Below are 13,649 nucleotides of genomic sequence, written 5' to 3'. Positions count from 1 at the left end.
TTTGGAAATGAAAAAAAACAACAACAAAGACTGCAAGAAGAAGAATGCAGTAGTAAAGCAAAGAAAGGAAACACATTTACACAACACAGGTTACTAAAGTTTACCTGGCAGCATTGTGTTGTGCTGCGTGGCTGCTGTGTACGGCGTTGCCAAGGTGATGAGGCGAATCTCGCCTCGGCAACACTGGTGACCTTGATGTAGTCCTGACGGGAACCTTTTCATGATAAAAACAGTAACCAGCTTACAAATACACACATTTTAGGCATCGATGTGCTGTCATGTGCCCTGAATATGCAAATCACATATTTTTAAACTTCACCGTCACATGAGTGTGTCACCATTTTAATCCACTGGAAAACTTCAGAACTAGTAGCTATACCACAACATGTCAGGATGACTAAGGTAAACACATTATTTGGCTGGACTAATCGTCAGACTGGATTCCCAAATAGAAACTAGAGAAAATAGAGATTCATAACCTTTACTGATTTTGTAGAGATACCTTTCACTCAGTGATATAAAAGTACAGATTGTGTGTAATTAATTCTGGCCCAGAGATGAAAGCTCCAGTCAGTCAATTTAAAGTCTGACTTGGCAGTAAAATTACACCCAAAGCTTAAAAAATGTCCAACAAGTAATAATTGTCACATATTAGAAGGATATCAGAATTATCAGGGGGAAGGTGTGAGTAACTGAAGTGTTTTAGTATTCATGAGTTTAGCAAGCATAAAACAAAAGTGTTAAAATAAAAAGTAGCAGCTTTGGAAGCTAGACAGTTGGTACAAATCTTGTAACGAGCTTAAATGTTGTTCTGGTACTGTCAGGATAAGTAATCTTATTATCTTTCATGTAAGGGGGAGTAGACTGCCTTCTAATAGAATACACAATAACTGTGTTCACATCAGACTAAATTAAACAGCTGGGTTTGTTTAAACAACGCACCAACAAGCTCACATTTCAGGTTGGTGATGACGTGACTGAAACAAAAACACAGGATCTATGCGTACTGCATCTCTGCTGCTTATGAGCTGCGCATCTCTGACGTGACTGCCTGTTGTGTTCTTACAGTATCTAACTTGAAATGTATAAATGTAGGTACGCCAACTAAAGCCTTCATCGTAGTCACAGGTCACGCATGTGAGGAACATTTTCCCCTAAATCAGTCACATGTAAATTCAGTGAAGCCAACGCAGAGCAGAGCAGCACAGCCATGCACAACAGAACCTTCAGCCATTTATTTATTTAAGAGTTTAAGTTAGGGACAACATGGAAACAGTATGAGCTGATGTTACTGATTGGTCAATCTTTTCTCAGTAGCATTTTCCTCTATTTTAAGGCTGAACCTGCTTGTGAGGTCCACCATTGTTTACTTGAAGCTTTCCCATTGTGTTGCATTGACAGGGTGGATTCTCTTAGGAAACGACTGTCTTCTTATGCTTACATTCCTCATCTTGTTATTTTTATGTTTTTTTGCGGTGGTGCAGCAAAAGTCTAAATTAGTGTGGTGAGGGAAGAAGAAAGCAGCATGAGGCAGACTGTCTCGACTCATCCTATAAGTGGAACAACAGTCGAGTTATAGAACGGTCACGGATTGAATGTTGTGATGCATTTTAACTAACAGCTATTTTTGCATGAACAAGAAATTTCACCACACAGTAACTTCCTCTTTTGTCAGATATTGTGTGCAAAAATTGGACTAAAATGCCCTGCAATATCCGATTTCCTCACATACAGTGGATATCGTGTTTCTTGGTCTCCATACAAGGAAAAAAAATAACAGCTGTTTAAATTCTGATATTGTATAAAAAAAAAAAAATGGTGGGAAATAATTACAGAAGACTGTCTTATTCAACTAATGCTACCACACTGGGCTTCTTTCTTCTAGTCCTTACCCTCGGTGGGACCTCCGCTGAAGGGGCTGGTTCATGGGGCCTAGGCTGAGGATGGGGGTGTGGGTCAGTGCGAGTAGGCGTTGATGATGAGGATGATAGTGGTGATGATGATGATGGAAGGTGACGGCGGGATTCGTGGCTGTTTTGAAGGTGGAGATTTTCAAAGCTAGGGGTAAGTGGCTCTGTGAAGGAGTGCGATCGCGACACAACAGGCGGAGTGGCAGTGGAGTTTGATGAGGCCACGCTGCTGCTGCTCTTTAAAGCAGCCAGATGAGAACGAACCTTGCGGACGACACAAAACAGAACACAATGGGGGAGCGCAGGTCAGTCTGCATGCAGGGTATTCAGACAAGGAACAAGCTCAGGGACTGTAGGGTATTTTAAGGGGTTTGTCACATTTGAGCTAATGTTAGTAACACTAACATTAGACTTCTCAAATGTGGAAATCAGGGCGATGCAGGTCCTACTGGTTATTGTAAGGTTATTTTGGGTCATTCATAATTAGATGTGGAACAGTGAGAGGGATCTTACAGCACGAAAGGATCCAGCAATGAGCAGAAAGTAAAAACAACAAAGAAAAGCTGCGATGACTTAACAGAATGACACATCCATACAATGCAGCTGTCATTTAGCTCCTACTTGCTGCCAGGCTTCAGCTGAAGAGCTCTTCTGCACATTCAGTTGGTATAGATGTAAATGAGAGGATATAATTACATTATAGATTTATTATAATGCTCTTAAAGTAGATGGAAGATGACATATTTAACCTTTTGCTGCTACAGTATTCACTTTTTCCAGTGGCATTAAGTTCAATCAGGGATTCTAGATGGAAATGTTCTTTCAGCTCAGATGCAAGGATTTTCAGTCTTGGTCATTTGTGCACAGAGCATTTATGATTTATAAAAACACACGGTGTCAGATGTGGCGAGTTGATCTGACAACTTGGCAGAAGCCAACACGATGTTAACAACCACTGCTCTGAAATACTAGATCGTTTTAACGCCACAGAAGCTGATTTCAGTTAGAAATTGACACAGCTTGTCTGTAAAATCAAAGAAGAGCTGTAGACATTTTAAAGGCAAAGACTCAAATCTTTGCAAATCCCCTTAAGAACCCAAGAGTGCAACAGGAGGGGAGAAGGAGCACTTGTGAAATAGACATATCTGCACGTCATACCTGTTATCACCTGGGCCACCCTTTTTTTGGAGAGCAGAAATTTCACTGTAAAAGCTTTTAACTAAAAAAAAAAGAAGGGTAGCCTGGATAAATCAGGGAACGACACAAAATATAAAAGAAGACATAATTCACAGGGAATGGAGAGATTAAGCTGAATTGATCCAGGAAAAAAAATATTGAGTCATGATTTTACTGGCTTGGCTTTTAGTCAGCTTTTTTTTTTGGACATTTTAGTCCTTTTGACATACTACACGGTCCTTTTAGATCACCTTCAAAAATTATCTGGAGATGATGCATGAATAAGGAGTAAAAACAGGCTGACATGCAAACAAGCGTGCCGACAGAACCACAACGGTCCACGCAGCATGCACACATTCATGGCTGGGAGTGGAGGAAAACATGTGACTTTGATAGTGGGCACTGAACATCCTGCCTTTCACCTTATTCATAATCACCATCTTAACCTTAACTAATTTTTGTTTCCATATTTGACAGCAGTGAGATTTCTTTAGGAAGGCAGCTAATAAAAATACCTCACGTCGGTCCTTAGGCATCATGATATGAGACCTTTGTGTGGTGAATGCTCTATAGGCTCTCTGTTAATGAGAGTAATCCACTTTTAACATTATGGGTTAATAACGCTCTAGTGAATTACATCGTCACACCCGCGGCCAACACAACCCCCATCCTACTGAATAACAGCATCATTTCTATATAATGTAATCTGTGTGACATATCCAAAACAGATTGACTTATATGAACTGTGATTATTCATGCTTCGTGTGCTCAATCCTTCACTGGGAAAATGACTAATACTGCCTGAGTCACCCTGCAAAATTTGGATGCCCATGAATTATGAATGTTTTAATCACCAACACACAATAAGGAGTTACAGCATGTAGAGCAGAGATGTTCAAACCCCCCATTACAGCATCAGGCAAATCCCATAAACACACACATTTGCACACCTTGTGGTAAACACACATCTGGTGAAAGGGCTTTTGTTTGCATTTACATATTGGGAGGACAACTTGTCAGTCCAAGAGTTAATTATGGCAGAAGGTTGGACTTGGTTGATTTTCATTACCACAGGGAAGCTGGGTGAAAAAGGGGAGATTTCTTTTCAAATCAGTCAAGAGTTTTATGCTGTTCCACATTTTAACTGGTTAAAACGAGGGAAATGAAATTGAGGTAATAACAAGCCCGAGGCTAAAAAGAGTCATGAGAAGTTCAGCAGCAGCACACAGTTGGAAACATTATTCAGATGAAACGACCTCAAAGCTAAAGATACAATCCATGAAGGCAGAGAAAAAAAGCAGAACAATTCCTAAACTGAGAAACAATAAATCTTCCAAAGTGCAAAGATTTCAGTTTTCCTCGAGTCACCTGAAGGAGAAACCTAATGAATTATCATCGGGGGGAAAAAATCACAGATAACATCTTGAAGCAATGTTCAGGTTATTAAGAAGGTAAATGGACTTTTCAAATAAACCGGTATTTTGTGAAAAATGAGCTTTTCAAAGCATGCATGCAAGGGTCTATAACACATTTCAGCATCATAAATCCACTCAAAGTTGGCAAGGCAATTTGGCAATATAAGGCTGACAGCATACTCTTAACCAGGGGTGTCGAACACATGGCCAGAGGGTCAGAACTAGCTCTCCAAAGGGTGCGTTTCAACTTATTAATTCATTATTAATTTTACAGCCTTCTTACAGACAAATATGTTAACTATGGGTTACAATACCACAGTGACATAAGGTGGTTAAGCTTTGGCTCTTTGATTTATGACAGTAATGTTTCATTTTAGTGACAGTGAACTGACTGCAGGAAGGAGGGGAAAACTGAGTAAGTCATTACGCTATGACTTTGCTTATCATGCCCACTGCAGATCACGTCCGGTACACTGTGGCCCAGGAACGAATAACTCCCGCCCTAATTTGGCTTGTTCACATAACTGAATGACAGGTTAGCAGCCATAAAGTCCTCAGGCATGCTCAGCCCGACCAAGCTCCACTATTACTACTTCCATGTAGAAAAAGGGAAGTCGATATTACAATCAGATCTTGTGTCATGCAAACATTATGAAACTGTCAAATACATGAATCTCTCTCTCATAATCTCATAACCCCATCCACTGCTCAATATGCTCCAACACCCTTTAAGATGTAAATCACCAGTGGACTGTTCCTAGTCCAGTGATCCAGTGGACACCAACTCACAGCTGTAAATGTAAAAGCAGAATAGTTTAAGAGAAGAAGAAATGGTTTGAAGTCACTCTTACCTGTGGTTCCACAGGCCGGTGCATGGCCTCAGAAGCAGAGTTCCCATTGGGGTATGAAGACTCAGATCGCGGCGGCACCGGAGGCTGCTGTGGTTTGGTCTGAGCCGCCTGGGGAGAACCCTGGATGTTCTTCCGATATCGCTCGTCAGCCTAAGAAGGACACGTGCAAACAGCAGCATTAGCAGCAAGTTGAGAATACAGGTGGGTACAGGTCAGTACACGAAGAGGAGAAAAGACAGAAGCCATCAGCCGCTATGGTTTGTTAGTTTCTTCCAACAGAGAAGAGGTGATTTGTTCTGGCAGTAGTTCAAGCACATCAGAAAGTTATCTGCTGATACAGGCACACCAGCAGGGACAACAAAGCACCTCCTCAAAGGCAGCAGTGTTATTGGCACCGCAGTGTTCCCACATCCCTACGAGAAGGAACCAGCAAGACTGTCATGCATTTTCATGTGGAGAGAAGACATTCACAAAGGAAAGGTTAGGTCACACACTGAGGTCCAGGACACGGTTCACCATAGAAAGTCAGATTTTGAAATGTTGCTTGGGTTGTTCTTCAAAATGGATATTTGGATATCTTTTCCATTTGTGATTTTTTTTTCTTCATGTTGCCACTTTATCAGAAACTTTGTGATTACAGTGTTATCATTACGACAAATATGATGGCTGAACTATCAAAAGATGACTATCCTGTTTGGTCCACCAATGTTAGGGCTTCTGAGCTGTTTTGGCCAATGATGTGCTTTTATTTGGCTAGCGTCTCTGTCATTATCCTTCCCAATAGGCACTAAAAAGGATACCAAATGCCATAAAGAAGAAAGAGACTGTAAGTCACGCTGAGCACTAATGAGGTGGCTCGTTTTTATTAATGTGGGGACAAGGACTACCATGAGGATAATTAGAGACCAGTTGTGTCCTTCTTTAGAGGGACGAGCTGTTCAAGTGAGCATTTCACTGCAAACTCACGAGAAAAAGCTCAAATGACATCTGCTCATACACTGTAAACAGAACGCTGACATAGCCACCATGACACCAACGTTTGGGCTTCTGCTTTGAAGGCCAGATTGTCACTTTCAATATCGATGTCTTGTGTTTTTGAAACTAGATGATAGGAGCATGGGGGTGGATCTGACTGAGAAACCAGGGATTTTAAGTTGTACCCTGGTTTATCATCTGCTGTACTTGAAATGGGGCTATAATTTGCAAAGGAAGCATCAAGATTTATTTAATAAAATGTGAACTTGGCAATCGAGACCCTAAAAAACTGATTACTGATTTCATGCATAAAGGGAGAAGTAGGTTCATTTTCTCACAGGCTTCTGTACAATCTTACTTATCTTGCAACCAGAGGAGTTGACCTCTGCTGGCCATTAGAAAGAATGCACCTTTAAGGCACTTCAACATTGGCAGCCCTTTTCAGACTCAGAGGCTGTATTTTTTATTCTATGTTTCAGGAAGTCTGAAGGAATCCTCGAAGTGAACATGAATATGCTGCATCTAGATATTAGTTTGTTGGTATTTGGTATAATAATTTCTTTAGTTTCCCAACTTTTTTCCTATGAGGATTTCACAAGTATTGGAAATTAGCAATACTATAAACTCTATGTGCAGCACATCAGTTTCATGCTCCATATTGGACCTACGTTAACCATTATTCTCCCTTTTGTTTCTGTTTCTCTCTCAGTTAGCCCTGCTTTAATCTTGCTTTAAAGATTGGTCTCAAGTTGAGTTCAATTTATTAGAACTTCATATTTAAGTTCACCTAAATAGATAAAATAACTGCTGTTGGTCCTGTAACACAGGCATATATGTGCGTCATGGACCTGTTTAATTATTAGACATGTGAGTTTAGAAACAGTCTAGCTACAGAGCTCGTCTACAAAGCCATTCACCCCACACCATCAGCTCACCGTCACCATCTACACACGATACACTAAAGACAGCGGGAGTGAGTATACACAAGCAAAGGAAGCATTTTAAAAGCAGTCACTGTGACTGATCAGCTAACGAGGTTCACCTCTCTGACTGGCTCAGAGTCAGGGGCGGGGCCTTGAAGGTCAGCCACTGGTAGCCTGCTTTCTGTAGTTTTTTCCAGACTGGAGGCTGGACTGGGCCGTGTCTTCTCACTGTCAGTGTTCTGTGGTTGTTTTGTTGTTTCCTGCTCAGGGGCTTGCAGAGGCTTTACCCTGTCAGGTTCAGGGTTCTGTGGGGGTTTGGGGGTCTGTTGCTGGGCTGTTTTGCTACTGTCCAAGTTCTGGTTTTGCTGAAGCGACAGCAGGTAGGCCTGCTCCTGCTGCAGCTGTCTCTGGAGTTTCTGAGCTTGCCGCTGCTCCTCAAGCTCCCTCCATTTGTACTCCTGAGTACAGGGAGGGTCAAGTTGAACCAAAACCGCTAGCACACATAGGCTGGTCGACACTTACTATGTCCAAAAAAGTCCTTTTTGATACTTTAAGGGATTAAGAATCCATTTAGATGACCCCATACAGTTACACCAACCATCCGTTTGGAGTCACATGCCAGCAGTGACTGTAGGAATACGACTGTATGAAAACTATTGTGTAGAAGCTAGCATCAGAGATGGAGAGAGCACTTTGTTTTGAAAGGCTCTTGGTGGTAATGGCATTATAATATTGCAAGGCTTTTAACTAATTTCTTACTTTTATTACATATTATTTATCCTTATATATAAGGATATATTTATATTTAATATATATCCTGTAACTGTGAGCAATGACATCACAGCTGTTAACAAACACGGCACACATAGCTTTATATTCTAGTTTCTATAAGGCTGAGTGTCTCAGGTCCTAAAAATGTTAAATGCACCCTTTATGACTGAAACACTGCTAATTCAACTCACAGTGTGATTTGACTGTGTAAAAATGTGCTCTGTTAAAACATTGAGTTTCAGGCTAAGTCAGGCTTTAGTGGAGAATTTAAATGGGAGGAGACTAAAAAACAAACGAAAACAAAACAAAACCAAACAAAAAAACTAAACCATCTGATGGATACTGGTGGGGGAAAAAATGTCCAACTGCACGCCTGTTAGACCGCTGTGGTGAAAAGCAATTAAACCAGTGAAGCATTAATACAGTTTTATGCAGTGGGACAGTTGTGCCCATTGCCAGAGGCTCCATCTAATTATAGGTTGTTAATTCAAACATGTAACATTCATCCCTATAATACAGCTCAAAGTAATGTGTTTCGCAGTTTAAATAGAAGTCAGCTTGTTTTTTGCATGAGTTTGTGAATGGTGACTATGCAGGAACCACATGGTCAGAGATTAAGTAATGGTTGAAACTGGAAGTGAGGATGTTAACGGTCATATCCTTTTATTATGTGAATATCCGCTCCAAACCCCAAAAGGAACAGAATCCTTTAAAAAGAAAAAGAAAATAACAACATGGTTTGAGTATCAGTATCGCCTCCCCTGACCCTTTAACATCTGGAAGAGGGGAAGCCCTCTCTTTCCGTGGGATGACTAGTTTCCTGCTGATGACATCACCTTCACTGAGAGGCTCGTAAACATCCTGATTTCCCCGGCAAAATCTGAGAACGCTCATTATACTCTGACCTCAACCGTTAACGGCTCCCCTCGGCTTCACTAAAGTCAAAAGTTATTTCTAAAAACTTGATGAAGTTTAGCACAGAAGGCAAATGGACTCAGGAAAACTCATGTAACGGAGGAATAAAGTACCTGCGTTAGGAAATTTAACAACCTGGGAGCTGCAGAAACATTAAAATCACTTGGGGCATGAAAGTAGAAACAGCATTAAGCTCATTTAGATTTTTTTTTAAATGATAAAAGGGGGAAAAATGAAGTTGAATGTGACTCACCAGAAGCATGGCCTGTTCATGGAGGAGCTGCTGTTGCAGGATCTCCAGGTGCCTCTGCTCCTCCTCCAGCTGTCGCCGTATATACTCCTGTCAGTCAGAGTCCACAGCCATTAGTTAAATATCAGAAAGGTGGGTGTAAAAGTTCATCCAAATTAATACAAATCCTAATTAAAGTTGATAAAACAAATCTTTCAGTGTCTTGCCCAGTCGATTCCCTCCTACCTGCTCGCGGTCGGCCCTCCTCTTTTCCTCCTCGGCCCTCCTGCGCTCCTCCTCTTCTTTGCGGCGTCGTTCCATCTCTTCGATGCGCCTCTTCTCCTCCTGCTCGCGCCGGCGCTGCTCACGCTCCTGCTGCCTCCTCATCTCGCGCTCACGTCGTTGTTGCTGGAGGAGTTAAAAAAAGAAAGAAACTGCTCGTCGTCCTAGTTCTGATTTTTGTCAAGTCATACGAGACACTGACCTCATGTTTCCTAATCAGTGCTGAACTAGAATCTGCATGACTGGCACAATATTAATATTTAAATTTGACCTGGATTGGTAAGAGAAGCAACGTGAGACCACAAAGTGTGCGACTCACACGAAACGGTTAAAACCCTGTTCAAACATTCAGCACACTGCTGTATAGCGCACATGGTTATTGCTCTGAATTTTCCTCCATAACGATAACTGCCTTTGGTGCCACTCGAGTGGCAGCGTCTGGGGCAGAAAAATGAAGCCGCTCTAAAAGTGTATGAAAGTGGTTCTTTGCCACACTCAACCTCAAACACTCCTATGCTAAAAGGCCCAACATTACAGCATCATTTGGCTTAATCTAAGGCAAATCAATGGGTTACTGGATAATCTTCATGTTTTAGGTAAAGTCTGCAGTGTCACTGTGATGGGACTCCAGAAGTGTCTCTGCTTCATCACATCAAGGAGATACATAGTGAAGGCTGCTTATAGAAGTTACACCTTCAAAGCAAAACAATCAAGAGGCTCAAGAGAATCAATTTTCAATCATTTTCTGAGTTCAGCTATGTTAAGATTTCTCTATCACACAGATATAAAAAGATAAAACCATGAATTTGACTTTTTAGAGGCCATCAAGGATGAATTTTAACCCTGCAGGGCTCAAAACAGGATGAGTTATAGATTAATTTGGAATGCACTATGTTGCAGGTCATCTCTTTAATTATTTTATTCACGGCTGTCAAGGATTTACACAGCTCTACCAATGTGGCTCAGAGTTCGTTTTAACAGCGATCCAAATTGTGTTGTTTTGTTTTTTGTTTGTTTTTTTATTTGGGGGTTTTGGGGACCTTTTAAACTCAGTTTGCAAGTATTTTTGAACAGATAGACATCAGTATAGGTTGTGGCAAAAATGTATTATTGATGTGAGCAGAGAAAACATAAATACTACGGAGGTGTATGAGTTGGACAGACAAGTAAAAAGACGATAACATGTCAACATTTCAAGGACTGCATTAACACTGGATATCTTAATCAGTGTGAAAGTTCAGGCCTGACAGGCAGCGTGTTTTTGTTTAAGCTTGGCTCTCTAAGCAGACACATGAAGAAATTACACTGATTTCTGTCTGTGAGCGAGTTGTGACAGGGTGCGGTGAACGCTGCGGGACTGCAGGTCACGGATTGCGTACGATGACGCATCGTGTTTGCACAGATTCTGTGCTCAGCATTCAAGCTTCCAAACGTGGGGATCTATCAGAACAGGAGAGCACATGTACGCCGATATTTCACTGACGTGGCTGGCGTTCAACTGTGGCTTCTCGCTGTCTGATTCATCCACAAGCACCGTCATGAATCAAAAACGGAGCCTTGAGCTGTAAGTGCAGTGGGAAAACACGAGCAGAAATACAACTTTGTTCTCTCTCTCTTCCCACAGAGGCCTTACACTTGTGCAGTGCATTTATATGTGCTCAGTGAATTTTTGAGCGTGTTTAAATTTGCTTTTTTTGGGTGAGTGGGGGTGGGTTGTTTCCCCAGTCCCTCTTTTAATATTTAGAGCTGTCTCTTCTCTTTTTCCTCCAGAGAATTTAGTTCAGTCGTGTCCAAATTTATAATCATCTATTTGAAGCTTTTTTCCTCCCTGCACTTCCTTTACTCCTCTCCGGTGTTACTGAACTTTTTTCTCTCTCTTCTTAAGAACAGAGGATGAAGCCAGGTTCAGAAAAGTGATTATAGCTTAAAGAGATAATAGGACAATTACAGCAAAGGTGTTCAAATTCACTCTCTGGGGAAACCAATTAACTTTTTTCCCCACTCTAGTCAAAAATTGATTTTGGAACATTATATGAAATTATCAAGTACAAAATCTAACTGCTATCCCCCCCGAGTAAAACAACTTTAATCTCACCAACATAATGTACACACATATTAACTGCAGCAGACAAACTGGCTAACCCCCCAGGGTTCACTGCCCAAACAAGACGAGCTGAAATCAAAGGAACAAGGACTTTTCTACTTAGTCATTCTAACTTTCTGCTGAATTTGTTGCTTTGAAAAAACAGCAAAGTGTTACTGATTCAGATCTGTTGAATTTTATGTTTTTTCATTTATAATTCAAAGCCCAAGAAGGACCAACAGTCAGTTCCAAATTTAATTTAAAATGACACGAATCAAAGCCGAGAAGATCACTCAGTTAGCAGTTCTGATTGCCAAAGTCTTGTTTTGACGAGTCAAATTACTTTTATAATAAACCACAAGTGTCAGAGGCGCCGGTGAGGTCGGCTGCCGTCACGACTGCTCCGACCACTTTTTCTTTGTCTTTGTTTTTTAAGTTAGTTTTCAGCGTTTCTAAATCGGCAAAATCATCACCATTGGGTACATTAGGTATGACAGTGACACTCTTGTTTCTATTGGTTTACAATGTACTCACAATTCGAAGTTTTTAACTCCGGATCCGAGCTGGCCGAGTGAGATCTCGAGGGAACAAAGGGAAGCGAGCCGGCGTCAGGAACAGGCTGAGAGCTCGTGCACACCGCACACCTCTGCCTAGCATCCTGCTCGCCAACGTCCAGTCACTGGAGAACAAGCTTGACGACCTCAGGGCCAGGATAAAGTTCCAGAGAGACATTCGGGACTGCAATCTCCTCTGCTTCACCGAGACATGGCTGAACCCAGCGGTGCCGGACCACGCCATCCAGCCGGCCGAGTTCTTCTCGGTTCACCGCATGGACAGGACACGGGACTCGGGGAAGTCAAGGGGAGGCGGCGTGTGTTTAATGGTGAACAACAACTGGTGCAACAGTGCGAACGTTGTTCCTCTCACACGCTCCTGCACACCAAATCTGGAACTACTGTCCATCATGTGTCGTCCTTTTTATCTACCTCGGGAATTTACATCGGTCATTGTAAGTGCCGTTTATATTCCACCACAAGCGGACACGGTCACCGCCTTATGCGAGCTGCATGAGGCACTCACACAGCACCAGACACAACACCGGGACGCTGCGCTTATTGTGACGGGGGACTTTAATAGCGCCAACCTCAAACGCGCAGCGCCGAACTTTTATCAACACATCACCTGCCCCACCAGGGGTGAAAGGACACTGGGCCACTGCTACACTACGGTCAAGGACGGCTACAAGGCACAATCCCGCCCCCCGTTTGGCAAATCTGATCACGCCGCCATTTTCCTCATGCCAAAATACAAACAAAGGCTGAAACAGGAAGTTCCGGTTCAGAGGCAGGTCGCGCGCTGGACGGATCAATCGGTGGCCGCGTTACAGGACGCACTCGATGACGCAGACTGGGGCATGTTCAGAAACAGCTCCGACGATGACGTCAACGTGTTTACGGAAGCGGTTGTGGGATTCATCGGGAAACTAGCGGATGATACCGTGGAGACAAAGACTATCACAACGTTTCCCCAACCAGAAGCCGTGGGTGGATAAAACCATCCGCGACGCTCTGAGATCCCGCACCGCTGCCTACAACACGGGACTCATGACGGGGGACATGGACCCGTACAAAGCCGCGTCATATAACGTGCGGAGGGCGGTGAAAGAGGCGAAACAGCGCTACGGGAGGAAACTAGAGTCACAACTCCAACAGAGTGACTCTAGGAGCCTGTGGCGGGGACTAAGGACAATAACGGACTATAAAGCACCAACAACCGGTATGATGAACGCGGCCGTGACTCTGGCAGACGAGCTGAACACTTTCTATGCTCGCTTCGAGGCTGCAGCTAAGGTCTCCAACAATGCTAGTGTTAGCGGCGCTAACGGCTACAGACAGGAAGATACTGCCAGCACCGGAAACGTGCTCGTCATCTCCGAGCATGAAGTAAGGAGAGCCTTCAAGAGAGTGAACACCAGGAAAGCAGCAGGACCAGACGGCATCCCAGGTCGTATCCTAAGAGACTGCGCATACCAGCTAGCTCCTGTGTTCACTGAGATATTCAACATCTCTTTATCTCAGTCGGTGATCCCCACATGCTTCAAAGAGTCCATCATTGTTCC

General features: G+C 42.7%; 1 protein-coding gene across 4 annotated transcripts in view; it reads right to left on the bottom strand.

The window, feature by feature from the left end:
- The window catches only part of LOC113008059 (mitogen-activated protein kinase kinase kinase kinase 4-like), a 107,834-nt gene that overhangs the window by 23,554 nt on the left and 70,631 nt on the right, over nt 1–13,649 (bottom strand). For 2 of the 4 annotated variants that reach the window (XM_080291137.1, XM_026145198.2), the window contains exons 13-18: nt 9,412–9,573; nt 9,190–9,276; nt 7,370–7,708; nt 5,353–5,502; nt 1,893–2,174; nt 105–214 (exon numbers count right to left, since the gene is read on the bottom strand). In XM_080291137.1, coding sequence (XP_080147263.1) covers nt 105–214; nt 1,893–2,174; nt 5,353–5,502; nt 7,370–7,708; nt 9,190–9,276; nt 9,412–9,573 — 1,130 coding nt within the window. The remainder of the gene's footprint in view (nt 1–104; nt 215–1,892; nt 2,175–5,352; nt 5,503–7,369; nt 7,709–9,189; nt 9,277–9,411; nt 9,574–13,649) is intronic. The other 2 variants (XM_080291138.1, XM_026145201.2) reach the window with 1 other exon arrangement.

Source organism: Astatotilapia calliptera, chromosome 16 (assembly GCF_964374335.1).
Source record: "Astatotilapia calliptera chromosome 16, fAstCal68.1, whole genome shotgun sequence".
Classification (NCBI taxonomy): domain Eukaryota; kingdom Metazoa; phylum Chordata; class Actinopteri; order Cichliformes; family Cichlidae; genus Astatotilapia; species Astatotilapia calliptera.
This window is presented reverse-complemented; position numbering and strand designations above follow the sequence as displayed.